Source organism: Scatophagus argus, chromosome 15 (genome assembly GCF_020382885.2).
Source record: "Scatophagus argus isolate fScaArg1 chromosome 15, fScaArg1.pri, whole genome shotgun sequence".
In the NCBI taxonomy this organism is placed as follows: Eukaryota; Metazoa; Chordata; class Actinopteri; family Scatophagidae; genus Scatophagus; species Scatophagus argus.
Window position 1 is genome coordinate 4,623,990 of NC_058507.1, and position 27,802 is coordinate 4,651,791.

A 27,802-nucleotide genomic window follows, 5' to 3' on the forward strand; every position below is an offset into this window, starting at 1 on the left:
TCTTGTTAACAACAGCTTTTGTTTTTATTACAAAAACAGCATACATTAAACATTTTGCGAAGGGAATGCAAAGATGTTAACAGAACCTAGCATCGTCCCTCATTTTGTCATTTTATTTTAAATAAAAAAGAAAATGTACAAAAGTGCTTACATGGTGCAAATAATAAGAAGTAAAAGATCTATAAAAGAGGAAGGTAAAGAAAAAAAATTTACATTATATCCAACGTCTAAAAATGCTGCAGAGCAGGAGAGATGCGACTATATTACACAGCCGAACTGTTCACTAGGTAGTTAATCCTCACACAGCAGGACTGTACAGTCGCTGCCTGTTAACAGGGTCTGTAAATCAAACACACCCGATTATTTAACGTGAGATTAATAAATATTGCTTTAATAGCCCACAGTGCTCGTGGGTTTCCGTTTATAAACTGATCTGTTAGTTTGCCTACAGAGCTTGTAAAATCTCCTCTCAAGCTTAATAACGTTTGCCACCGGCAGTGATTATGAGCGACACGTTACAGACGATAACACGATAAATCTCCCATCGCTTGCTAATACAATCACAAATTCTTGGGAATTTTAATGGCACTTTTTGTCAATAATACCTCTACATAACTTGTTTGTAACTCAGTCCTCAGTACAGAAAAGTGAGAAAAGTTTGGGATAATAATGTTCATTTGAGATTTTGTGGTTTCCCCACATTGTGCTCATGACAGCTTCCTGGTTGTGTCGCGATGAGCACAGTGAACGTTTTCGCTGGTGTTAAGGCTACTCATGAATCCGGACTCAAGAGGCTCGTTTTTGTTGTTGTTGTTTTTTTTTTAATGGTACTGACCTGTCAATCCCGTGATCAGTAACAAAAAACTGACTGAAACCAGACGTTTCCCTTGACACAAAGAGCCTTGAGTCAAAGTCTGGAGTTTTCTCCCAAAAGCGAGGCTTCTTCTCCGCTTTCCTAAGAACTGTCCCAGCTCTTGGAGAGGCTCAGTAACTGTTCTCGTGACCTGCCAAAATGTAGAGGTTGCTCAGGGCCGTTGGGTTGTCTGTGGGTCGGCTCTCCAGGACCACCACCCTGCACAAGAAACACAGACGAAACAGAACATCACACAGAAATACTGAACGACGGTGCTTGTTCTATCCTGGCAAAAATCGAACTGAATTCGGGCACAACAGGAAGCTGAAGAGCTTTATCAAGTTTTGCCCTCTGCTATAAATCACTTGTATTTTACAGAAAATTGCAACATTTTGGGGAAATACACGTGTTGTTAAGATCAGAAGATCGATACGACTCCTGTCTGTGTGCTGGAGGTCTGGCATTAGAGCCAGCGACCGGATAGCTTAGCTCAGCATAAAGACAGGAAAGGGTGGAGCCAGCTAGCTTTGTTCTGTCCAAAGGTACCAAATCTGTCCATCATCACCTCTGCTAATGAACAGCTTGGGTGTAGTTTGTTTAATCCATAACTTGATGATTTCACAGGGTGTTTGTACAGATTTAGCACTGACCACTTCCACATAACCCCATTGCTTTTCAAAGGGTTGACAACTTGTTTCTACAGGTAGCCATTGGTTTCAGTAATGTTTCGGTCATCTAATTTTGCATGTAAATTAATGGAAAACACCAGCTGCTTGGATGTTAGAAAATATTGACTTTTGTCCCCGAGAAAGAGCAGACAAGTTATTGACAACCACTGGCCAAAGTCAAAGCATCACGTTGATGGTACCGATCTGCTCGGAGGACGGAGCGCAGACAGTTCATGCTACACGGCACGTTAACCGCCCCGTCACAGTCGGATCAGGACGGCAGTGGGTGAATCTTCAGATGCCACCCGTCTCGTGGCAGTGACAGGTGAGCAGGGAAGCTACAGTCCATACTGTCCGTTCCATCAGATGAAATTACAGAGGCGTGGAGAGACACTCAAACCAGGCTGGCAGTGCCCGGGCGGCGGTGAATAAAACATGGGAGGGGGGAGAGAGAAGCCTCTGCTCCGGTGCCACAGAGTGGCCGCTGGGAGAGCCTCCTTCACTGAGTGCGAGAGTGTGTGTGTGTGTGTGTGTGTGTGTGTGTGGTCAACAGCTAAATCACACCCTGCTGTGTCAGCTGAAACCAACCGCCACGACGTCAGTGCAGGACCGAAATGATTACTCAATTGACAGAAAATTTATCTCCAACCATTTAAGATCGTAAGCAAACTGTTCCAGCCATTCAAGCCAACAGCCAAACGCTGTTCTTCCAGCTTTCTCAAATGTGACGGTTTGCTGCTTTTCTGCATTCTTATGTGGGGTCACTTTGGGTTTTTAGCTACTGGTCTGATCAAACAGGCAGTCTGATTACATCCCATCGGGAACAAGATCCTACGATAAGGTGATGCGAGGAGGCTCGAGCAGTGAGAAGCTGACGTTTATTTTATCGAATGGGTCTGTTTGTGAGAGGCGTTCCTGTCTCAGCCACCACAAACAGAGAGTGTGGGCTGCGGTGGGGCGTGTAAAGCCAAGAATAATGTAATGTGGTGCATTCAGGGACATCTGGGTTTAAAGAATCACAATCATGTAAAATCTCAAAGCAGAAGCAGATGAGGCCGCGATCGAGTCGATGAGGAGTTCGGGTGGAGACAGAGAGACCAGCACGAGATGAGAGCTGCGGGCTAACAATGCAGCAGGTGAGCAGGCTGTTTGGTCGTATCCAGGTAATAATAACACCTGGGGGAGGACAGTCATGATCACGAGGGCCTGATTAATTACGGTATTGATGAAAAGACAGATAAACAGGGTAAGCGGGGAGGTTTGCACACTGCTGGTGTCTCATAAGGTGACGTGTTTTGAAGTCCGCTGAGATCTCTGAGGCACATGCTCCTCCACACGGTGCCTTTGATCGCTCCTGCGCACTGACGTAGCTAAATGATGGAAATATCTCTGCACCAACCTGTCAGATCCAAGGAGGTGGAAGACTCTGCTTGGATCAGAAATCTCCTGGGTCACCTGGGAATGAAAGGAAAAAAAAAAACAACAACAGATGAATGACTTTAGTTGTCACCAGCAGAGCAGCTCAGGCTCCACAAAGGTATACATATAACTGATTAACACGGCTCCTGTCTTCAGCTGTTTTTATTAATGTTTTACATTACACATAAATTCTGGTTCTGAAATGAGCCGAAGGCGATCAGTTCAGGATTAAAGCTGGACCTGATCCCTACAGTGTCTACCTATAGAGATTTAAAATAAAATTTGAAATCAAGTTTGTTCTTTTCTGGTGTCTTTTTAAGGCCAAGTTTGTCTTTTTGTTTTTAAACCATGCACATACAATTTCAGCAGATTTGAATTTAATAATAAAGTAATATATATATAAAGCAACACACGTTCACACCACTAAACATTATTATCATTATTATTATTACTTTAGCTGTCAATCATTTTCAGAGACAGAAAGTTCCCGTGCTGAGTGACATTTGTTTACATTTGGATCCCTTATTGTGCTGCAAACAACAAAACGTCTCTTGACAGACTGTAGGTGACTGAGCGCGGTCTCCGGGGACTCTCCAGCGTTACTGTGTGGCCCCGTGGAGCTTATCTGTTCCAGTCACAAGATGTAGCCTGACACTTCGCCGTGTTAAAGACAAGCGCCCCGTCAATACACACTCTCACATGTTAACATGTCATGAAAACTTGTCGACAGATGTGAGATAGTCGGCGTGTGACACCTGCTAGGTGTAAGCCCTTGGCCTCGGGAGAGATCTGATCTGTTTAAGTCTAAATGAGAACAAGGTCTCGGGTGTTCAGAAAGGCACCCACCGAGGCGAGCGCGGATCAATGGACCCCCCCCCCCCAATGCCTTTGCTTTTGAGAGGAATCATAACGAGACAAAGGCTGAATTATTTAGTGCTGCTCCCTGTTGTGTGACGGCTTTCGTTTATGATTGAGCATGAATTTTGCATGGCCGCTGACATTTCAAAAATCCTTGCTATGGGAGAACTGTCAAGCTGCGCCGGGCGCAGACTCGGCAGACAGACCTTCGGTTTCATCTGAGTGCCGCAGGACCACGGCTGACACGGCGAGCTTTTCAAAAGGGCGGCCCCGACCGCCATATCACTTTTCATAAAAACAGAATGCTTCACCTCCCCGCGATCTCTTGAACTTCTATTCTGCTGCTGAGCGTGACTCGTGATCAGGTTCACATGGAATCCCGTCGTGAAAGGGGGGACAAATTCATTACCTCGGCCTGACACAAAGACACTTTGTCTGGCCCCACCTGAGGTCTAATCCTGGGATCACCTACAGCATGTAGCCACGCATACAAACGGCCAGCACTCAGGGTCTTTGTTGGCCGGAGCCACAAGCGTTTGTTCATGTGTAAAACAAACAAGTCTGCATTCAGGGACGCGACAAACAATGCGTTCAATGTCTCTATTCTGTAGTCACTGGCAACCAATGAAAACTGATACTGATATTCTGGTTCCAAAGCAGCAAAAAGCTTTGTAACGTTGAATTAGTTTAATGGTTTATTTTCTGTGGCATCTCTCATGGAGTATTTTACCTCATTAGACTTGAAGCTCTTTCCCTGCATGCCGTGTTTCCAGAAGGCCAGGACGCTGTCCTGAAGGCACACTGTCAGGAGGGAAAGGGAAGAGGCCAAGGGAGTCACTGAAAAACTGCTTAAGATGAACAACTCACTTCACTCTGACATCACAAAAACAAAAAAAGAAACCTTTTGTATGTGGAATGAGAACCACTTTACTCTGTCCATCTATAGGAAGTTTTTTTTAAAGTAATTATTCCCCATTTTTAATGTTACAGGGCCTCACACAGAATTCAGTGTACCTCCAACAGACCGTAGAGTTCAGCACTTGTCTAAAAGCTTACCAACAGATTCGATGCAGAAGTCAAAACTGAGCTCAGAAGCCAACTTCTTGTTGGACTTCAGTCTGCCCTGGAGATTAACAATCTTCAAATTTTCTGGAGAGAAAAATAATGATAAAAAAGGCTGTAAGAATGAAGTGACAGCACAGAGACTCACATCAGGACTGAAAGCTGATTAACAGAAACTGTACTTACGGTCCAAACACACCAACACAGTGTCTCTCTCCAGCTGGGTGACGTGGATTGCATCCACCTGCTGATTACCTGCGGGAAGGAAGAACACAAGACTCACAATCCACTGCGGTCTACTATGTTTAACACATTTCTTACAAGTAATAACAGTTTGCATTAGGTTACTAACTTTAATTAAATTAAAACACCCTGGAGTCTATCATGCATACTTGTTATCCGCCTGCCTAACTTGCTTCTACCTGAAGACAAAGGAGGAGATTCTCTGAGCCGTTTATGTGCGGAGGACACAATTTATTTTAGGTCTCAATGGGTGAGAGTAATCATCATCTTGGTGTTCAAACTGCATGAAAGCCCTTCAACATGATGCTGTATTTCCCCTAACACCAATGAGAGTGCTGCTGTCAGTAAACACCCAGTTCACCACGTCCCCTCAAAACGCATCATGTCTCTGGTATTCGTCTCTACGTCCGTGTACGGGTCTGACTTACTTGTTCCCATCTCTGTGAACCAGGAGGAGCAGGAGTTGAGGTTGATGGTCTCAAAGCGGACCACCTGGCCCGGCTCTGAGCCCTGGCTGATGGCCACACACACCAGAGGATACTCCTGCTCGGGGACCACCAGCATCTCAAACACCTTCAGTGGGCTGGGCAGAGGGAAGTCAAAGTGCTGCCGTGGGAAGAGAGAGCCAACACGGGTTAGCGTCAGTGGTCTTCTGATGTTTTACGGAGGAAATTTGTGCAGATGAGAACAGAAAATGGCCAACTGACCTTGATGAGCATAAACCTCTGCATGGGCTCATACCACTGCAACAGGACAATCCCAGACTGCAGAGCTCCACACAAATACTTGTGGCCTGTATACGGATTTCTCACTGAGAAAGAGAAAAAGGTGTAGCCAGACTGAGTGCTGTAGGTGCAGTTTGTATCAGGAGTATATGGCTTAGAAAACTGGGCAAGAAAAATGTGTGAAGAAATGGAGAAATTCAATTTATTCATTTGTTGTACCACCTGCCTGGTACTGTGATGTCCCTCCTGCGTTGACACAGTTTAATATGATGGAAGTGTGAGTAAATGAAAACAGAAAGGCCACTCACCAATGCAGCACTTGTGACAGCCCTTTGTGTCGGGGATCTTAGTTGTCAAGGCAAACCTCCTGAGGAGAGAAAACAGTCATAAAAAGAGCTGATGACGTCTAGAATCAGGGAAGTCGGCCAGCGCTTCTCCTTTCTTTGGAGCGCCACAGTGGTTTGTCAAGACGGTAGGCAGTGAGGAACAAAGAGACTGCACAGCGTGACTTGTGACCTTATCGCTGGAGCGACAGGAGTGTTATTGATAATTGTGTGATTAGACTGAGGCCAACCCTCCCCTCACCCTTCCCACCCCCCGGCTTGTCCGTCTCACCTGGGTAAAATTCTGTCTGGGAAACGGTGAGTCTGGAACTGAGCAGCCAGACCGGGCTTCTTCAGCTGCTCGAACAGCCCGATGAGATTGTGGGAGTACAGCTGGAAGGTTTTCCCTGCAACAGAATACACAGAATACATTTAATCATCAGCTTTATGAGTAAACACAGGAAGCAGTGCAGCAGCAGCCAAAGCCAGGAGTTACAATGTACTCATCTTAAATATGACAAGACACCAACTGAGAAAAACACAAATAAGCTAAAACGTATTTCTGACTTTCTTTGACAAATTCCCATGAAGTCCCATGAAGCAGGTTTTCCCATGTAGACAGGTTAGACGTGAACGGAGGTAAAAACAGAAGTGTGACGATGATATGAAGCATGATTACCTTCTGATGAAGCCAGTTAGTAGAATATCAAATCAAGCCAGGCGAGAGGAGGATGGACAGTGTCCAAGGGAAGAGGAGAAGAGAAAAGAGGTTAAAGTATACCAAGGGGCAAACTGCTGAAGGTAAAACCGAAAGTAGACCTCGCACTTTGTAATCCCATCCTCAACTGTTAAACCGAGAAAAGGCCCTGGCGACGAGGTCAGCCAAACAAAGACCGTTTGGTTTCAAATGTTTTTCAAAGGTTTGCAAATTTGGGTTTTCTGACAACAAATAGCATGACTGCTTTAATGTGTAAAACAAGCTACAATTGCTTTTTCCAGCTACAGTACACACTGTAGCCTGCAGAGATCGATATATCTGAGAGGTGCTTCAGCAGAAGAACGGGCTGTAAAGCCTGATGTGTCACTCATAAGTCACTGTGCTACACAGTGACTCTCTGACAGAAAACTTATTTTGAGTTATTTTAGGGCTGATTTTAGACTCATGGAGTGACTGTCCTGCCCTCAGAGGCAGACAGATAACATGGGACAAAGAAGCAGCAGGTTATGACAGTAGCCAGTGAAACAGGAGTCTTGTGATACGTCTGTCACTCACCAGATAGAGACATCAAGTTGTTGTTGATAATGTACAGCCATGTGCACTTCCTCGGGAACAGCTAAACAGGGAATTAAACAAATAGGGAACAATCATCGTACAGTTCACCAACATTAGTTCTCAAAGTGGGGAGCAAGAAGGGGCAAAAGAACATCAAGTTGAGGCCTGCCACATGGGCCTTTATTTACCTCATTTATGTAGGCTTGTTTTATTTGAGCTCTGTCTTTTTTTAGGCAGAAACCACAGGTAAGATTTTAAAGTCAGTTTTCCTCCAACTCATTGAGCAAACATTAGCTTAATTAGCTGTGTAGCCACGACTGCTTGATGGTCATCAGTTTTAGAAATGAGAGGATTTTATCCACCTCAGTCAGGAATAAAGGAACAGTTAGTTAAAAAAACAACTCATACATCCCATACACAGTCTCCATTATCCTTTTAACCTGGTTGTAATAGATGTGTATAGATTTCTGCTGCTGTTACCTGCTCCATTGTGGCTTCATGCAGCTCATTAAGGTTCAGCGTATAGATGCCATCCTCCGTCCCAAAGATCAGGTACTGATCTAGAGGAGAAAAGATTATATAAAATGAAGCACTGGCTTTAATAAAACACGTCATTTCTGTGTGCTGTGTGCTGTACTGCTTGCGTTCTGCGTGAAGCTGTACCTTTGGTGTCTGGATGAATCCATGATGTGGCACAGTTGATCTTCAGTGGACAGCCATCAAACACTTTAGAGAAACAGGCTCCCATCTGAAATGAGAATCAGCGGGGCTCAGAACAGGCAGCCTCTGGCTCAGTGAAGCGCTAAAAATGTCAGCCAGGGTTTAATGAGCTGGAGCTGTGCAGAGGCAACCGCAAAGCAGAAATCTCTGCGGAGCCCAAATATCTACAGAATGTACAGCAGCATCGCAGACCGAACAGTTTAATAACAGCGTCCATGAAACCAGGCCAGCAGGAAAGAGTGTGAGGGATAATGCAGATGACTCACTCACCAGTACTTTAGGGGTGGGAGGCAGACCATTGATGGCTGGTTTCTAAAGACAAGCAAACGAAACAAAAAAAAAACCCAAAACAAAAAACATAAACTAATGTAGATGCACAACACACACAGACAAAACAGCAATAATTATTTTCAATTTAGTCGCTTAATTTAGCTCCAGCCTTAACAACGAGACGAACAAAAAACAATAAGGACTGTTTTCTACTGTGTCAAAGTAAATTAAATGTTCAACATGAGTGGATGCCAAATTTCCCCTTTTTACTGTTTCATGTTTGGATCTGACAAGGGAAAAAACATCAAATTTTAGGTTTCAGCACAAAGTCAACCAGCTAGCTGGAGACGCTTTTTTTCCATCCTAAAATCTGCTGAAACTAAAGATGACAAGTGTGGGTCTCATGACAGAAACACATATTGCATCGCAGCCATTTGTTGAATATCTTCAAACTCACAGGGAATTCCTTCTTCTCCTTCCGTTGCTGTCGGCCGGGTGGCGGTTTGGGACTGCCTCCATTCACACTGTCGTCCGAATCGTTATCTGTCAGGACAGAGCAGGCAGACGAAAATGACATTTGTAGCACAACCGTTAACCACACTGGCACACACGCAACACCTAAGTACAAAGATCAGGCACATTTACATCAGACTTTCTTACCTTTACATTCAGGTTTACTGAGAGCTTGCAAAAATAAAACAAGTGCCTATTAGAGACACGTTTGCTTTAAGACAGCACACACAGATGAAAGCAGTGGGACCAGTTTAGAGCATATAAACAAGTTAAGAAATGCAGAAGCTCACCAGGATCAGAAGCGTGAGACAAAAGGCCGGGGCTGCTGACGCTGACAGACAGGAACTCTGGAGACGAGTGCTCTCCCTTGTTGCCCTGCTCAGGTGTGCTCTGTCTGCGAGCCACCTGGCTCGGTCCGTTCTCAGAGTTGGGGAACCTCCGAACCGTCAGAGACCTCTCATCATTAAGGCCAATCTCCTCTGATGAGCTGTTTAACCGTGGCTGTGAGGGGACAAAGACAGAAAACAGTTTAGTGTTAGTTCTAGTAACATAGATCTTAATTGCAAAAAAAAAATCGATACAGTAAAAACAATATTTTATCAGTTCTGTTCTCACTTTTGGGGGCAGAGGAGGAGGAACCCCTGGCTTGAGGGTTGACCTGAAATGGAGGTTTTTGTTTTAGAAAGATGGAAACTACAGCAACGGATATCTGAGTGTCCATGAAGAAATCTTAATGTATTGATGTCACTCACAGTTCCACTTCTTCAAAGGCGTTTTCAAGGTGGGCAATGTGTCCCCTGCAGGAGACAAACACAGTAATCAGTGTGGAAAACAAGACTCATAAGAGCTCAGGGGGGCCGTTAATGTGCAAAATGTTGGTGTGAAATCCCTCCTTAGAGATGATGAGAATATGACTCAAAGGAGAACAACGGGGGTGTATTCACTCCATCTCCATTCGCTCCAATTGCAAGAAAATGTATTTCATCATCTGCATTAAAGGTATTTCTTTGTCTTTCTCGAAAGAATTGTCATCACTTACTATGCTTACTTACTTACTGGAACCAAAACAAAATCTGGAGACAACCTTCAGAGGTTTAGAAGCCCTCTCTTTATTCATTCATCCATAAAACTTCACTCAAAGCCAAGTGATGAAAGTACTGAGCGACCTATCAGTGGCACGGGTTCCAAAGAAGCCCTGTACAGCCCTGTCCATGCAGGTTTAAGCCTGAACAAACCAGTAATTTGAACCAAATGCTACATGTTGTTGCTGAAGACGCATGCAGGCAGCAGGATCACACCACACTGTGAATGGAGGGGAGTCAGGGAAGGTGGATTGTGGACATGTTGGGAGCTAGATCTCACTACGAAAAGGGTGGGGGGACCAAGGCAGGGGTGGAGTGGACGGCATGGAGTGCTACAGCGCACACACAGTGTTAGTGTTACCGTTGGAACAATTCATCCTCAACGCTTTTGAGAAGGCTCCTTGGAGGGACAAGACGAGAGAGACCGACAGCCAAAAGAGGACAGAGAAAAGTGGAAGGGAAAAAAATAAAAACAGTCAAAGGCACATGGACAAGTGAGGAGGAGCTCATAGGCCAAAGCAACATTTCAAACTGCAGATGGGGAGCGTGAGTTCGTGCACGGACACAAATTAGCTCCAGTGAATGAGCAGGTTAATGTGAGGGAGCAACAAAAAGAAAATTTACTTACACTCATTGTCCACATTGAATACAAGATTACAGATCATGCTGACCGGTGTGTGCAGTCTTTTCATGATAAACTGCAGTTTGTTACTCAACACCACCTTGACTGCCAATGTTGTGCAACTTTGCATTTTGTGTCGTTTTTAATTCTTTACTCCTCAGAAGTAAACTTTCACCATGTGCTTGAATCCCTTCTCTTTATGAATCTCAAGAGATGCATCTATCTAATAAATCAAGAGAGAGGGTGTGTGTGTGTGTGCGTGTGTGCGCATGCGTGTGGGAATAGGAGCAGTTCCTGTGACAGCAGTTTCCATAGTTTACCTGGCTGTTATTCCTCCCTCTGCAAACGGACTCCAGGCAGAAGAGAAGTCATTATCTTTACCCACATCCTGTGTAAGGCCACACATGCACAAACACAGATTATTAAAAAACCTGCACTTTGAAAATGGCGAAGATATCTATCTATATATCTATATATAAAATCAAATGATTACAAACAGAAAGTGGCACTTGAGCACTGGTGTTGATTAAAGTGAATATGACTCTCACCATTTCAGAATGAGCTTCAGTTTCCTTCCGGAGAGGTGGTTTGAACTGCAGCTTATCGACTGCACGTGAAAAAAAACAAAAATGAATTCAAGTCTTATTATTTTTTTTTTTAAATCATCTTGCACACACTTTTGGCACTAGAGGGCATCAGTGCCCAACACTCGAAGAAAACACAAAACCTTGAGAGTAGCACCCTGTAGTGCATTTAGTGGCAGGAGCCTTGGAATCCATTCTTTAAAACCAAAAAAACAAGAAAAATCACATACAGGAATGAAGAGCAGATCACCTCCATTACAAAGTACCTGCCAAAACACCACAGAGTTCCTTTATAAATTTATTAAGCCGCTATGTGAATGTTTGTGGAGTCAAAAGAAGAGCCGGTGAGCAGAAGACAAAACAAAGATCACACTTGACACTAACCAGATCTGTTCACTTTTGGGGTGGGGGAGGGGGGTACTGATTGATGCGAGAGCAATTTACAAATAAATCACAGAACAGATTCCTCTTAGTTTAGGTTTGAAGTCACTTTCTTTCAAACAGCTGATCCCTCAGAGGAGTCTGGTTTAGTGTCCAGCGTAAACATGGTGTGATCCTGCTCGAATTATGAAGGTGAAAGGAATCAAACGACCTGGCAATAAATACCCCCACATAATCAGCTTCTCATTAACAAAGAAACTCAGTGTTCACAAATTCAGACCGCACGTTTTTTTTTCTGACGTGGTTTTCTGCTTGAAGTATGCCAATAATGTGGAGGCGCAGCTGCATTTCATAACACTGATAACAGAATAAGAGAAGCTGAGGAAACAGGTGAGACGTACGAGTTAAACCGAACTTCCTTGTTAGAATGCGATTAGTCATTTTCAATGTAATTTTTTTTTTCAGTCAGTCGAAAAGGAACCAGGATGTCTCAATGTCTAAGTTATCCGTACTTATTGTAAGTAGTAACCCCATGCAGGAACTCACCTTATTAGTGCCAGTTAAATCTCAACAACAATGCTGCAACATTATTTTATTTCTCAGGGAGCCTATGGCGTGAGCTAGGGAACAAACACACACTGTCTCACTACGCTGTCACTAACCTGCGTCCCCCCTGTGTCCCTCAGTGAAGCTAGGACTTGAACATGGCCCTCCGTGGTCTGTCCCATTGTTTGCTTCATGCAGGAGGGGAAAGTCAGATGTAATTGTGAGAAACAGAGATACAACTAAACAGGAAGTGCATCTGGTACAGACGATCACAGCACGAACAAGCACAGAACACAATGAAGCTGCATATAAATATGACAAACACCCGACAGAGACGCGTATCTCACCGCTGGACTGTTGCCAGCGTCACACCAAAATGATGAAATGAGAGACGAGCACAAGTCTGACACCACAGACACAACGCAGCATTTAATTTATAGCTACGTTTGCTGATGTCAACACAGGTCACAAAGTAACAAATATGCACAGCACATTAAGACCTGCATTAAGAACCTGCCAAATTCAGCACAAACAACTGTTAGTCTTTCGAGAAACCTTCATGACCCCTTCAGCAAGCTATTTCACATTATTCATCGAGTCAAAAATGGGGGGTTATTTAACTTGCTACCTGAAATGATCACACTGCACAGAGGGATCATGGACTTTACTACATCTGCTTTCTCTTCTGTGAATCCCCAGTCTATTTTTACACACACTACCACATGCTGTGGTATGGAAATGTGCCAGCCAGTGCATCAGGATTAGTGAGACAGTCCTCAGACAAGCCGCGGGACCGAGCAAGCTGAACAGGCTGACTGACATGAGGACCGATGGCGGGACAGACTCATGGTAGGCAAGGTGGATTTTGTTTTTGTTTTTTTTTCCTCACTTACAGTCAATCTCTGACCGCGTCCTCTCAGCTCTGGCATGCTTGTTGGTGGAGCGGATGGTGTGTCTGACGGCAGAGAGGGGCTGGAACACACACAGTAGAAGGAGACGAGAGACTTTAACGATGAGGAAACAGGTTTTGAAAGTGGTAGTAGCACTTCTCACAAGGCAAGTGGGTGAAGTTCTGTTTAATTACATAACACTGACAACGCATTACTTTGAGTCATTCAGCACAAACATGTCATTGATTATCTTTTGAAATAATCTGGAGAAACAAATACTGAAACTTGCAGCCTAAAGCAAAACTGTGAGCTACTTTTGCACTGCGTCTTTGCATCATCACATTATTATGCATCTCAGAGACTGTTTGTTTGCAACAAGCTCCATTGCTTGCAGTCAATAGCCCTCTGGGTTTTTCATTCATGGCGGCCAACACAGTGCTACTGCTGTCAGGGGGAGAAAAGCACAATGGTCTTTTAAAAGGCACTGGTACCACCTCTTTGGCTGCCACATAGATGTGACGTTGATCCCAGTTGGAATAATAATTTCTATGGAGAGAATCAAGAAGAGGGGGAAGGGAAGCTTTAGGGGAGCATGGAAACATGCCCCAGCAAAGCTCACCTTCCATCACGTATTGCCACATTGCTGAAAAAACACGCTGAGCGAATATTTACATTCACTGGTGACGGATGTGAGAGTCTGCAAGATTCGGTAGCTTTCAAAAAGTTTACATGTATACGCAACTGAGTAGAACATCGTTACCTCGAGGTCATCATCGTCCACCTCACTGTAATGCTGGTGGTTGTCTGGGTTGTTCATCTTATCTAGGAGGTCAAGAGCGAGCCTCCTCGTCAGACCCGTCTGGGCCACGAACACGTGCTGCAAGAAACAAGCCAGGATTCAAAGTCATCCTTAGCTGCTGAATAATTTGAGAATAGTAGTTTTAAAGAAGAGCCAGTGAGCGTCCTCCTGACGCCTCTAGTGTCACATGTGAGGTCCGTGTAACTTAGGGCATTAAAATCCCTGCAGAAATTATACTATTAAGTAAACTCCCTGTTTCAGTGTAATTAAACTGTCTGCATTAATCATCAGATTCCCAGACCGTCAGGATGAGACACATTTCCTCAGAGACGTGCACTGTGTTAATGATGATTGGAACTACCCGTCAAGAAGCAGGAGAACTGAAATGGACAATTAAAGAAAATTTACAGTACAGAAAGGTTGACTCTCTCTTTCAGACTTTGTATGGATAAGTTTGCTAATTGTTGGATGAAATGGCTACTGCATCTTCATCCAGCAGGGAATAAAAAAGAATTTTAATTTATATTAGCATCCTAATACAAAATAAAGGCGTTAGCACTGTGTACTTCTGAACAGGTACGTCATACACACACTGTGCACGTGCACAGGCTGCCATCTCAGCCCTCTTCCGCTGGACGTCCCTCTGACTTTGTTGACATTACCAAAGAATGTAATTTCTGATATCTTTTCTTTAATAAATATGCTCTAGCTGGATTTTAAACAGATTAGGGTCAGAGTCTGACTCAAACCCAAACAGGGGGAAATTCAGCCAAACCACACAGAAGCTCATAGGGCCAACTGCTATAATCTATGTTTATAACAAGCTAAAAATACAGTAAAAATGCCAACTTTAATAGCAACTAAACAGAAGAAACTGTAAAAGACAGAACAGACAAGACTTTTGAGAATCAGCATGCATGTTTTCCATGGTGAATAGTTTCAGGCAAAAAAAACCAACCAAACAAATATATTTCATTTGTCTGTGAGAGGGCAATAAGATTCATTACCGACAGAAGCTTTTCCGCAGTGGGCCTCTTCTTTGGGTTCTTTGTGAGAGACACTTTGACGAAGTTATGGAAGGCCGTGGACCTGGGGAACGAGATGATTTTGTTTTAATGTGATTTGCACCTTTATTCTCCAAGACCAAAGTGTAAGGTGTCAGAACATATTCTCAGAAAAGCACACTGAATACTCTCTTTGCACTCACCACTTGTTTTTGTCTTTTAGCTTCGGAGGCTGGAAGCTGCTCTTCGACATCAAAAACAGAGCTCTGTGGAAAAAAACAAAAACACATGGATTTAGAGAGGTTAAGACAGACTTAAGGAGGGAAACGGTTAAGTAAGGTGACCCAAAATGAAAATACGTGACGAAACAAAACATGCCTCATTGGATGCAAGTCAAACATTGGAGGCTGCAGCTCAGCCAGCTCTATGGATGTGATGCCAACAGCCCAGATATCACACAGCTGGTTGTAGCCACCGTTCTTCTCCACTGCTGCTACCTCTGGAGCCATCCTGCACAAAAGCAGAACAAGAATTCAGCGTAAAAAAAAAGATAAGGGTGAAAAGTTGTTTAACACATGAAAACTAGTACTGATGCTAACAATGACATTGGAAATGGAAGTGATTTTTGGGCAGGAAAGCCTTGCACTTCCTGAAATAAAACTTTTTCTAGTAAGACAATTAACCGTCCTTGAAGTAGCGGCGTGTATAAAACTGATCTCCAGTCCATTCTTTAGCCTGTCTAATAGAGCCTGTCAAAGGCAGAGTGGCTCACTTGACGAGGGCAATACACTCACCAATAAGGCGTTCCAATGAAGGACTTTCTTTTAGCGATGGTGGCGGTTATTTTGGCTGCAACTCCAAAGTCAGCTGTAACGAGGATAGAGGGGGCTTTTTCAGATCATGTAATCGATGTAATACAACTGACAGCTTCAGAGGAGTTCAAGTCAGGGAGTGATTAAGAAAGAGAAGCTTACCTAACTTCACATCTCCGTTGTCTGTAAGAAGTATGTTGGCACCCTGTTAAAAAAAAAAAGTCCCATAAACATTCATTTTACTTTAATAATAATACATTAGAGCCTTAAAAATATGTGGTCATGGCTTAAAACACTGAGGTGAGCTGTTGTGACATCAGACTGGTTGATGAGGTGCCAATCGTGTATTAAACTTTGTGGTGTGGTTGAAGCATTCACGGCTGCTCTGTTACTGATGTGAGTGCCAATAAAGTTTCACCGGGATCACAGCTTTCTGACAGTCCTACTCCCAATGTTTCTATTGGCCCGTGACTGACAGTGCCTCTGGTGGCATCCTGCGGTGAGAGTAGAGGAAACAGGAAGTGCTTGCTGCGTGGAGCTGAGAAAAGATAATAGGTCTAGCCCTGACCTTCTGCGATAACACATGAGACCGTGGGTCCAGGCTGTGTTTGTGCACAAGGCGCGATCAACTTCAGCTCAACCTCAAAACCGCTGTAAGTGACACCACTGTGCAAATGCCTTTTAGTGAACACATACCCAGCGACGCTTTTCCTGTCACTTCAGCTCACACCTCTGCAGAGGTGCTGTTGCCAGACCTCTGGACTGCTTGAGGGCAAACAGATGCGATTGCTGTGAAATTAATTGTTCTACCGCTGTTTCTTTCTGTCGGTCTCCTCTGCTTTTCTTTTGTTCCTCCCTATGACTAATGCTTTAAGAAAAATTTTGTGCTAAACTATCTATGCTGAATTGTGTCATGTATGAAGGGACCTGAGGGATTAAAAATGAGGACTAAAAGAGAACAAAAACAAAACAGAAATGATACCTTGATGTCGCGGTGCATCTTGCCCTTGATGTGCAGGTATCCCAAACCCTGGAAGGGAAATTAATGCATTCAGTTAGGAGTTCAATCAAAATTTCAAACTTTGGAATATTACTTCAAAAAATTATTTCAAAGGCCAATTACCTGTAAGGTCTCCCTGCAGACATATGCTATCTGAAGCTCTGAGAGTGGTCCCGTCACTATAACAATACAATTTCAGTCCATGTTTACAGGGTAAAAATTGAGGCAGACATGGATTTTACTGTTAAAACAGTAAAAAAAAAAAACATGTTATGACTGCATCTTCCTAAAGAAAAGCTCACCATGATAAATGTCCTGCAGAGATCCTCCTCCACAGTACTCCATACATATCCAAAGCTTCTCTCGACTGGTGAAATCACAGAAAATTATTAGGTTAGCAGTTCCTGCTTTGCCGGTCAGAAACACTCACTAGGAAGATGACGCAAATATTTTGAGAATAGCAGAACTTCATGAAGCAGGAAAATCATTCTGCAAAAGTTATCTTGTTGAGAAAGCTGAGCTGTAACGATCAGCAATCCTTCCTGAAACAACTTTTTAACCCATCGAGGATAAGTACGTATGCACGAAGCTTAGCGCTTCTGCAGTTAAATCAATTGGATTATGACATGAGAAGGATGAGTAGAAAAATGATGTCAACCTTCTGACAAAAAGTCATAAATAAGACTTGGCCAGCAGAGGCTGATACTGTACGCTGACCCAGATTCCCAATCACAACTGTGCTACATTTCACACGTTAGCTGGACATGGAAGTGATTTTAGGTCAGGAAACGGGTCTGAAAGGAAAATCTGAACTCACCAAAATTAAACTGTGGCTCTTCCAATGCAGTTCATCCAGTTTTACAACAATTAATGTGTGGTGTGTGGCTCATTAACATTTTACAGTAAAGCATTTGTGCTCGGTGTGACGGGTATGTACACTCACGCCTGCTGCGATGAGACGCGAATCTGTGTGAACTAATGGCATATAAAACAGATCAGAGGCTCATTTTCCAGTTAAACCTGCTGGAAGTCAGAGGCAGCGGTGGGCGGACTGGCCCTGCTTCCTCTCAGATACCAGCCAACAAGCACAGGCTCCATTAAAACATGAGAGCAGCATCCTGACACCGAAGGGCCTAGTCAGCACCAGTCGGCCCAGTTCAGGAGCTTGAGTCATACTTTCACACGCAGGTGTGACTAAGTAATTAAATACGTCATGTGAGCTTCAGGCTGTGGCTCCTTATATCCTTTTGACAGTAACATATGAATCCACAAATGCTATGTGTCTGACTGGCTGTGAGAGAGAGTTCAAAATGACAAAGTCGGAGTATTTTAAGCTGGCTCTTACCAGAGGTAGCTCCCAAAGTAGGCCACAATATTGTGGTGCATGCATTCCTTCACCATGAAGATTTCCTGCTGTATGATGGAAAAGTCATCCCCTGGAAACAGAGGGAGAAATCACACAAACACATGGACAAAAAAAATTCATTTTCTGTACTGTTTTTTTTATTTTTATTTTTAAAATGAGATATTTTCCATTTGGAAATGAACACCTCAGAAAACGACTGTGGAAATGAAATTACTACGACATTTGGGGTTAACAGTTTGAGTTACGATTCATTTACAAAACCTACACGATAAATTTTATGTTTCTGACACTCGACCAAACCTTGAATTTGACATGTTGACAAAAATAACCACTCAGAGCACCTCGGATGATACAAAAGTTGTGCACGCCTTAAACTGTAGGTTTTCGAAAACACTTGAAACTTTCCTTTTAGTTTGCCAAACTCAAAACCACAGAACAAAGTCTTCCCATGTTTCCCACTGACTATATGGTCCAATAGTTCATGTCCATGTAAATACAGCAGATCATAGAACAGCCAATAACAATAGAAGGAACACCTTGTACTTTTAAAAGTTTATGTGGTATAGGCTGATCTCCAGGCTGCCTTCCAGTTCTGCAAAGCACTCAAACACATCCGACCAGTAGGAAGTAAGAAGGCAAAAATATGTAAGCCCAGCTGCTCCCAATTGTGCAGAGACACGGCCCTGGAATACATTAACAGGAGGTTAAGATCTACCAGACTCTGCCAGCTTCAGTGCTCCATCAGCAGACTGTCATCAAAGGCATCAGTCCAGACTACGCTCATTTAAAGCCAAGAAAAGCTGCACGTTACTTGTGGTGGAAATTTCTGTCAACAAACTGTTTTTCTGCATTGGGTCAAGTATGTTAGTTGTGCCCCCTGTATGTTTGGTGTTTTGATGGTTGATTCTGTCTCATACAACAGTCAAAAAGTCTAACAAGCTTTAGCACCAGCTGTGGCCCGTCGTTACACACATCTCCAGACTTCCGTCTACCTATTGGCTTCTTGTGGTCAAGAAGATACAGGGGCCCTCGAACTGTGGAAGAAAACACGATAAACCGAGAGACATCTTTGACCACACACGATTTTTTTTCTCTTTTTTTTTGAGCGCACAAACAGTTTGTACCCGACGAGGCGACTGCTAAACAGCAGTCCTGTTTTCAGCCTGTCTGGGAGGGGTCAGGCTCTCTCACGTGAGCGTCTGATTTAAAAGTCTGGTTGGAATGCCAGCACAGGCTTAACTATCCTGCTGATAAACAACAAACCAGTGAATTTCCAGTGGCTTTGAACTCGCCCTCAGCCACCAATTTGAGCATTTAGTGACATCAGAGGACTTTTAGATTAGATGTCTAAACCATGTAAAAGAACAACGACTATGTACCTGCATCCCTGGAGCCTCTGGTGTGCTCGATATATTACAAGCATCACATTTGTTTTAAAGAAACACACATTTGATCACGAAGGGGAGATAAAGCTGGAAAAATTTTGTGTCAATAAAGTGCACGAAAAAGACCATAAGTAAATCGATCCGACAACATTCCACTGACCTCTTATTTTGTCTAAAAACAAAAAACACATCAGTGAGCCATCTAGTGCTTCATTATGATGAACGTGGGTTGCACAGTTTATTTTGAGTCGACTTCACATGCGTCTTCCTGCTGCTGTAAATACTCACGTCACAAGAACATCCACGGCGCATTAATCCACTGCTGACAGCAGTCGCTAGCAAATGTACCGTCTATGCTGTGTGAGTTATGTTTACAGAAAAAACTGCAGAGAGAAGGAAATGACTGAGCCTTTCTTAAACAAAACTGTACATCTGTTACTGTGAAAGATTTACATCTTAAGTAGGAACCAGCGGGCTTGAGGTGAAGTGCAACTGACTGATAGACAGACAGACAGACAGATAGACAGACTCAGCTCAGAAAGCATTCAGAGACAGACTGACAATCAGTTGTTTTTGGTCTTTTCATGGCATTCGTTGGCGATAACAAAAAGAAAGAATGAGAATAACCTTGTTTGCTAGTCAAGGGGAGGAACAACCTCTTTTTTTCCCCTTTGTTTTGCTTTTATACAGCCAAGATGTTGATGAACAAAGAGAAAAGCAGGTCACAAGTGGGATGTGATCAAAATGGACATGCAATGTATGGAAAATGTGAGTCTGAAGACCTCGTAAGATTTGTCTCATTTGCTCAGCATGCTCTCCCTCTCTCTCCACGCTAAAGACTTGGCTTCAGTGATTTATTCCAACAAGCTGATCCTTTTTATTATTCTTGTTACAGATGGTTGACAAATCTGTAACAAGAATAAATTATATTGTATCAACAGAGGCTATGGAGAAGTGCCAGTATTATTCAGTTTGAACCCCTCCCTTCCCTCTAAAATTAAAATCTTGTTTGTTGTTTTTATGTGGCATAACAAGGACACATTGAATGTCTAACAGCAGCTTTTAAAGATGTGAAAATCATTTCCCGCCGTGTTTTTGTTTGCCACTTTAGGAAATTCCGAAAGTCATACTTCAGGGAAGTCATTAATTAGCATATAATTACACATGACCTCATTTGTAATTACAGCATCATTTAATTTGGGGTCATTTCCACACTTTTCATCACAATCAATTTCAAATGAATCTGTTGACAAAGTGCAAACGCCGCAAGGAGCCACAGAAATGTGATCGAGGGTAATTTCAGTGATGCGACACAGAGTTTAGTCAAACAAAAAAGGCAAAAGGCGGACTTCTCTTCTGGGCGAGCTGAGGACTAACAGTGTAGTCACTTCCTGCGAGCGCTTCCCTGAGCTCTCGCTGCTCCTGGGGTGTTAGGGTTGTAACAATCTCACATCAGAGTTATTTGATGGCCGTTGTGTCACTTTACATATAACATTACATCTGTGACACTAAGAAGGTCAACTTTAAACCTAAAAATGAAACCATCTGAGGAGATCCCTGGGGACTCCAAAACTTGGCAATAAGTGACTGCTCCTGTTTGGACAGAAAGGCTTATTGAAAATAAATGGAACTGCGTGCAGAGATGAGAGGCATTGTTCCATACACAAAACAGCACAATTTCTCATGAAAATGAGAAAGCTGGTGCCAACTTCTCAGGGACAATAACAACAAAAACAAAGAATATTTTAATGGATATCGTAAAGAGACATGTAGTAATGATGTTTAAATAAACTGCTGACTAAAAGTTTGTGCTCTGGAAAAGTGAAAAGATTTTTTCCTTTCTGCTTATTCCCTCAGTGGTCAGCGAGTGAAGACCAACACTCATCAGATTAACCTGCTCTGTAGTGAGGCCCTTTGGAGCCAGAGGGCCTCACCACTCCTATCTCCTCCTTTCTCTGTGTCCCTTACTTCACACACCAGCGTCACTCCTTCTGGTTAAACCTGTTTGAATCTATGGTCCACCCAAAGCTGTTTACCTGAAGCACAGAAAGAAGTGACTCTTGGAAAAGTGGGCGGAAAGAAAAGACAGTCTTGCTTAAACAGGATAACCTGGGCTGGGTTAATCCCTGTTTCATGCAAAAAAAAAAAAAAAAAGATAAAGTAAATATGAACAAAGCAAAGATAAATGGGACTTAAAGATGCTTATGGGTAAACCTGCCAAGAGTTATGAAACTGAAAAACACATACAGGAAAATATTTCACTACAAAATCCTTCCTGTTAAACTGCAGCATGAATCAAATTTTAACCTGACTTAACTCTTAGCTGTATGCGAGGCCCATTTTCACTCTTTATCTGTGAAGTATTACTGTGTTCTTCACTTATCTTTCAGTTAAGTTTGCGCAAATGTGATTCACAGATCAGTGAGTGTGTTAGAGTTGAAACGAAAAGTCATTCACAGAAAATGAATAGTTCAAGTCACTTGAGCCACTACAAAAAGCAAAAATTGCTTGTGCAGCTTTTCCAGAGTGACGAGTTGGTGCCTTTCTTTGTTTTTTAATTAGTCTAGATTTATTATATTTGGGTTTGTACTGTTGTTTGGACAAAATAAAACATTGAAGATGCTCTTTGAAGCTGTGAAGGGCAATTTATAATATTTTCTGACATTTTATGGAAAGAAAATTTGATTGGCAGATTAACTGACAACAAAAACAGTCAATATTTTACCATTTCTGTTCTCAAAAGTCATGACAGCAAGTGAAATACTTCCCTTTCCCTTCTTCTGCCTTTTCTTCCAACTTAAAGCTAAACCCCCTAATCCACTGCCACACACACACACAAATCCCCCTCCATCTCTGATATTCCAGCAGAATATGTCTATGCCTTAAATCAGAGCTCACAACCTCCACAGACCAGTCGTTCGGAAATTAAAGCTCAAAGGCAGAAAAAAAAATGAAACCTAAGACAAACAACACCTGTTAACTTGAGGCAGAAACATAACCACCAGTACCCACATCCTGTCAGTGCCAGCCTAACATGACATGATGAATGAAAGAGAAACCAAACAGCAGTGAATCTCTTCCTTCACTGCCTGCTAATCAGCTGAGCCCAGTCTGGTTGCTGATGGTCTAAAGCCCTCATCGTAATCCCACTAATCTGGATCGCACCGACTCCGTCACTGGGTCACCGCCAGCACCGAAATTCCCTCCTCTCTTTATTCACATAAAAATATCTCATTAACACATGTACTCTTCCCAGACTTTGGTCAATATTTAAAAACTTTGCATAGAGTGCAGGATGTCGGCTACCAATAAACCAAAGGTCGTCATTTCACATAAAAAATATCAGGATATCTCAAACAACACTGGATCCATGACTACACAGATATTTGCAGTCATGAGTATTGGCCCTGGATGAAGATATTTTTTATTTTTAGTACTTTTTGTTCATTCCTTTCTAAACCCTGGAAAATACCAGACTTATTTTCCAGACTTGTCCTTATTTTTCAGCTCTGTCAAAAACACTCAGACAACAGCAGCCTGATAAAAAAAAATCAACTGTGCCAATGAGAAGATGGACCCTTACCTGGCTCCAATTTTATGATCTTCACAGCAGCGAGCTCCCCGGTTTTTATGTTTCGAGCCTGAAAAGACACGACAGAACAACAGTCAGTCGGGCTTCTGACATCACAATACTGTTTACCATAACGCTTAAATCATAACATGAGTCCCAGCTGTTCATGTCAAAACTAGTTGTTTGATTTGTCGAGCTACAGAATAATAAACTATTTTGAGTCGTTTTTCAATACCAAACATTGGATGGTTGTTTGGACAATACAAGACGTCCAATAAATCAACAAATTTCATTATTTCAACTGTTTTACAGAGCAAATGATCAATTGATTAGTTAAGGAAGAGAATCAGCAGGAAGTGCTGGTCGCAAGCTGATTTGCTGACGTTACGTTGAGAAAACTTGTCACTTTCACCATTTTCACCACGATTTTTAAAACGATTATTTGATTCGGTTGCAGCGGTGGACATTATGTAACGTGATATTCTGTATTCTTATGGAGTTGCAATTGCAGTTTTGGCCTACAGAAGCATTAAACTAAAAAAACGTGATGGGTGATCCTCTGGGCTCTGCGAGAAGTGGAGCAAAAACATTCAACTGTGGGATACAAACGGCAGCACCTTCATCACACAAATCCAGCATCATTACGCTCTCAAATGCTATGTTTTCATACTGGACCAATATAGATCAGAGCTAAAGGCCGCTTAAACGAGCTCGATCACCAGGTCTTAAGTTCAGCCTGTGAGCTGTTAGTCAGCAGGGAGAAACTGGACAGACGACTATGACAGTAAACCTTTAAATATTCCTGCAGTAGATGACTTATGATTTAGTCAATCTTCCAGTTGAGTAATCACATTCATTCTCGAAACTCTATTGATTTCTCCTGTACACTTGCGCAGTACCATCTCTATGGTATGATGTTTTGGTGTGTCTATGGCTCCATTTCCCTCCTAAAGTAGGCCGCACTGACTACCGAATCCAGGTCAAGACAGGATGCTCCCTAATCCGTGGGAGTGAAGTGGTGGGACGAGCAGCTAAATCAACCGTAAACCATAAAACCCTCCAGCACGGCCACCTTTCAAAACAGGGAGTGTGCTGGTAATTCACACACATAAACAGCATAGCACACAAAGGTTAAACTTGTTCTGCAGCTGACAGCACACATGAATACACACAACAGAAAACCATTTTACAAAAACATTTTTCACTAAGGAAATATACACTGCTGTACATGCATTTACAGCTCAGCATTCAAATGTGGCCCTACTGCTTTGAAGTGTATTCAAGTGATGACCAAATACTTGTTTGCAGCTTGTGTCTATCTCTACATTTCCTGAAGAAGCTAATGCCGACCTGAGAGCTAAACTCAGAAAGGGGAAGTTCTGAACTAACTGTGCAAATATGCGATGCAGCAGCTTTAAAGACCTGAAACAACCTTCTCTGACTGAGGGAAGGAAGGAGCAGTCTGGCATGTAGCAGACAAGACCCAACACAAGATCAATCACCACGTGAGACCGATGGGAAAACAGGTGTCTACGCAGATCTGAAGGTTGGCTAACTGTAGTGAGAATGCAGATACTGACTTTGCAAAAACAAATAGAATATTTCCTTAAATCCAACTTAAACAACAAGGAAGTTCTTGCACACAATGAAAGGCTTACTGAGGTGGGCAGGATCCTTTGGTTCCTACTTTGACACAAACACTTCATCTGAGGCAGAGCCAGTATCAGTATGCCTCTCACCTACATTACTGACCCTTTGCAGATACTATTTGTGGCAAATCATCAGCCAATGCAAACTCAAAAACTAAACCTTGCCTAATAATATACACATATATATACTAATAAGTAGAAGGTGATTGCAGAATGTGTGTGGTAAACTTTTAGAAGGTACTGATTCGAAACAGAATCCTGTCATATAAAAGGGATATAACATCAATCCATACTGAGAGGCAAGATAAATTAATCATTATCACCAGTGATAACAGAGACCAAGTATAGACAATTCTCAGCCTAATATAAATCGCATGCAATAAATCATCCAAAGTGAGGAATGCTGTGCTCATTAAAATTCAACTGAGCACAGCAGGCCAAAGGAGGACTTTTCCCAACTGGAGGTGTTTCCGCTGTCGGTGCGGCCCTGAACACACCCATAGTGAAACGCGTGTTTAGACAGGGGCCTGATCATATTTCAGCCCACTGCAGCCCTGCAGCCTGCGAGCTGTGGGAGAATACCAGGCGCAGCATTCCACCGGTGGCCTGTCTGGGGGTGGGGGCTGGCCAGAGTGGCTTTGTATGGAGAGGGACTATGACAGACGGCCTGATGGATCATGCGTTTATCTGTGGCAGATGGATAAACAAGAACTTTTTACAGCGCAACACACCTCACCGCAGCTACCATACAGTGGGAAAATCTGTTTAAGTGAACAGTTTCAGTATAGACTTTCATTCTTCTGATATCTCATTGAAAAAACAAGAAGTGAGATTCAGTATGCACATTGTCATCTCTCTAGTACAAGACGATGAAGAGCGGATCCTTGTGCAAAGAAACATTTTCCATAGGTTTTATGTAGCATATTTTTTGTTTTTTAGGTTTTGAGCTGCTTTGAGACAAAAGTGTATCCTTCCAATAAACAGAAACCCTTCAACTTTGGAACAGTCCTGTTTTTGGCAGTACAGTGTGTTTATTTAACTCTGTAACCTTTTGCAATAATTCAAAAGTTTCATCTGAGTTGAGAAGAGAAAAGGTCTGAAACCAAAGGAGCTTCTAAAGATAGCAAATAAATAAAGTACTTGAATGATTCCTTCTTTTACCTCTATAGGTACTTTGATATCAAAACGCAGCAGATGACAGTCTAACAATATCTGCATATATGATTATGATGACACTATAAGTTCTACTCGATAACTCCACTGCCTACTGCTGCTTTAGGCTGGAGATGGGTAACATGGTCTCAACTGCAAAAAAGGAAAAGTAATAAGGATAAAATAAGACATGCAGGCACAAGCATTCACTGTTCAGCCTGAACCGTCAAACAAGTTCAGGAAATCGCTTCAGTTAACCGTAACATACCTGGAAACAACCAGTCAAAGACAACAGCAGAATGTTAACCCAGCCATAATTACAAACATGCAGCAGCAGGGCTGTAACTTTATATGCAGACCATATTCTTGAATAATTAACTATTTACTTAGTATCACATATGACCTGACATTCGAAAAGCCGAAACTTGCAAATATTTGGTACTTGACTGAAGCTATTCGTCAACATTCAATTTAGCAGCCTTGCGTTACATCTCATAATTACTGTTTCAAGTAGAAATACGAGTATTTCTGTAGCTGAAGAAAACTATTGCAATGAATGCAGAACTTGGCCCTCACTCAACAGCTACTGTCAAATGTGCTCACCACATGTTATCATGACTTTCAAACCAAACAACACTCCGCTGTAAATTAGGATGATGGGATTCTTATTAGTCATGTGATAGAAAGCCAAGTTATCTCCAGCTCTGGCGACAGGCTGTGGGAACCTCTAACTTCACCGTACCTTGTACACGTCTCCATATGTGCCACTTCCCACCCTCTGGATGAGCTCAAAGTCATGCTGGGGGTTCCTCCTCTGGATTTCACCGCTTGGCCGGGGAAAGATGTCCATGCTGCCTTGATCCAAGCTGTCCTTTACATTTAGTTGGCCTAATCAAATCTGAGGCCGGCGGTTTGACGAGGCGAAGGTCCTGAATATCACTTGATCAATGTCACTCAGACGGTTCTCCTCCGTGATCCACGTCCTGGTACAGAGACATGAGAACAGTTTCGGCATAAAGTGCTCACGTAACGTTAGTGACAAAGATGGCACAATGGTACCAAACCTGACAATTCATTAATTCATGTGCGTCAACAGCAACAACACAGGCGAGGTCATTCATATTTTGGCACATACTGTGACATGTCACCCAACAACTTGACTTCCACTCCAATAAAAGTTACTCAGACCTCATACTGAAGCAGCAACTAATGAATTAACAGTAGCTGGTGTAAAACGCCAGAAGGGACACTGTGGTCATTCCAGCAAATAGCCAGAGCCATGTCCAACATTATTACGGACAGGGTGAGTTAGTGGGCTTAACAGCCAGGCAAGTCAGCTAGCAGCTAATGCTAGCTAGCAAACGTTAACCTAGCTTCGCTCCTGGTCCGGACTTCAACCGTGCCTACCTTTTACAATGCACACCCCGTTGATTAGTACACCTTGCATTTCAAAATCTTTCCGAGACCTTGAACCATACGATGGCGTCGAATAATCGCACAAAAAGAAAAGAGTCCCCTTTGTTGTCGAGGAAAGAGTGATAAACTTCAGTTGGCTGTTGCCGTTCACCCCGTCTTCTCCTTCAGTGCAACGGCAGCACAGACGTTACAGCCGAGTTAAAGAATTCCAGCATTAAGTTTAGCCGATGACATGTCATGTTCCCCTGCTAACGGATTTATAGAAGCCTCGGACTCATGTGTAAAATATCAGCAGTAAACTACATTAACAGGTCAACTATTACTGTTAAATACACTCCACAGACGATCACCCGAAAAAAGCGACAGTCTGTTGCTAATCTCTCTGGAGTCGCTGTTACTGGATCCCGTTGCTGCATTCAAGAGCTCCTCGTTCATCTGCCATCTCACCAGAAAAATCTGTACAGTGTTCCAGAACCACAAAGACATACTTGTAATGAAATAATTACATCATGGACGCATAACAAAAGTAGTTGTCATTATAAATCGAAAGAATTGAAGCAGCTTAACATAAAATAGTAATTCGACATTCATTGTAAGTTCATGATTGTTTTCGTTG

General features: G+C 42.8%; 1 protein-coding gene across 4 annotated transcripts; it reads right to left on the reverse strand.

Annotated features, from left to right (window-relative positions):
• Nucleotides 1–27,608, reverse strand: map4k5 (mitogen-activated protein kinase kinase kinase kinase 5). Of its 4 annotated transcripts, XM_046413278.1 has the most exons (35): nt 27,178–27,607; nt 26,513–26,753; nt 22,982–23,039; nt 17,993–18,083; nt 16,950–17,014; nt 16,771–16,826; nt 16,630–16,677; nt 15,810–15,852; nt 15,630–15,702; nt 15,214–15,345; nt 15,039–15,101; nt 14,839–14,920; nt 13,793–13,909; nt 13,036–13,114; nt 12,259–12,330; nt 11,180–11,238; nt 10,952–11,019; nt 9,680–9,724; nt 9,543–9,585; nt 9,218–9,428; nt 8,872–8,957; nt 8,415–8,456; nt 8,088–8,172; nt 7,905–7,984; nt 7,425–7,485; nt 6,831–6,833; nt 6,444–6,558; nt 6,137–6,195; nt 5,811–5,914; nt 5,532–5,709; nt 5,047–5,115; nt 4,855–4,947; nt 4,529–4,599; nt 2,921–2,976; nt 1–1,072 (listed from the first exon to the last, which is right to left on the reverse strand). In XM_046413278.1, the coding sequence occupies exons 2-35, from the start codon at nt 26,618–26,620 to the stop codon at nt 985–987; spliced, it is 2,703 nt and encodes a 900-aa protein (XP_046269234.1). In that variant the 5' UTR covers nt 26,621–26,753; nt 27,178–27,607; the 3' UTR covers nt 1–984. The 4 variants fall into 4 exon arrangements, with proteins under 4 accessions (XP_046269234.1, XP_046269235.1, XP_046269236.1 ...); XM_046413279.1 differs by lacking the exon at nt 6,831–6,833 and having other exon boundaries at nt 27,178–27,608; XM_046413280.1 differs by lacking the exon at nt 12,259–12,330.
• Nucleotides 27,609–27,802: the final 194 nt, after the last annotated feature.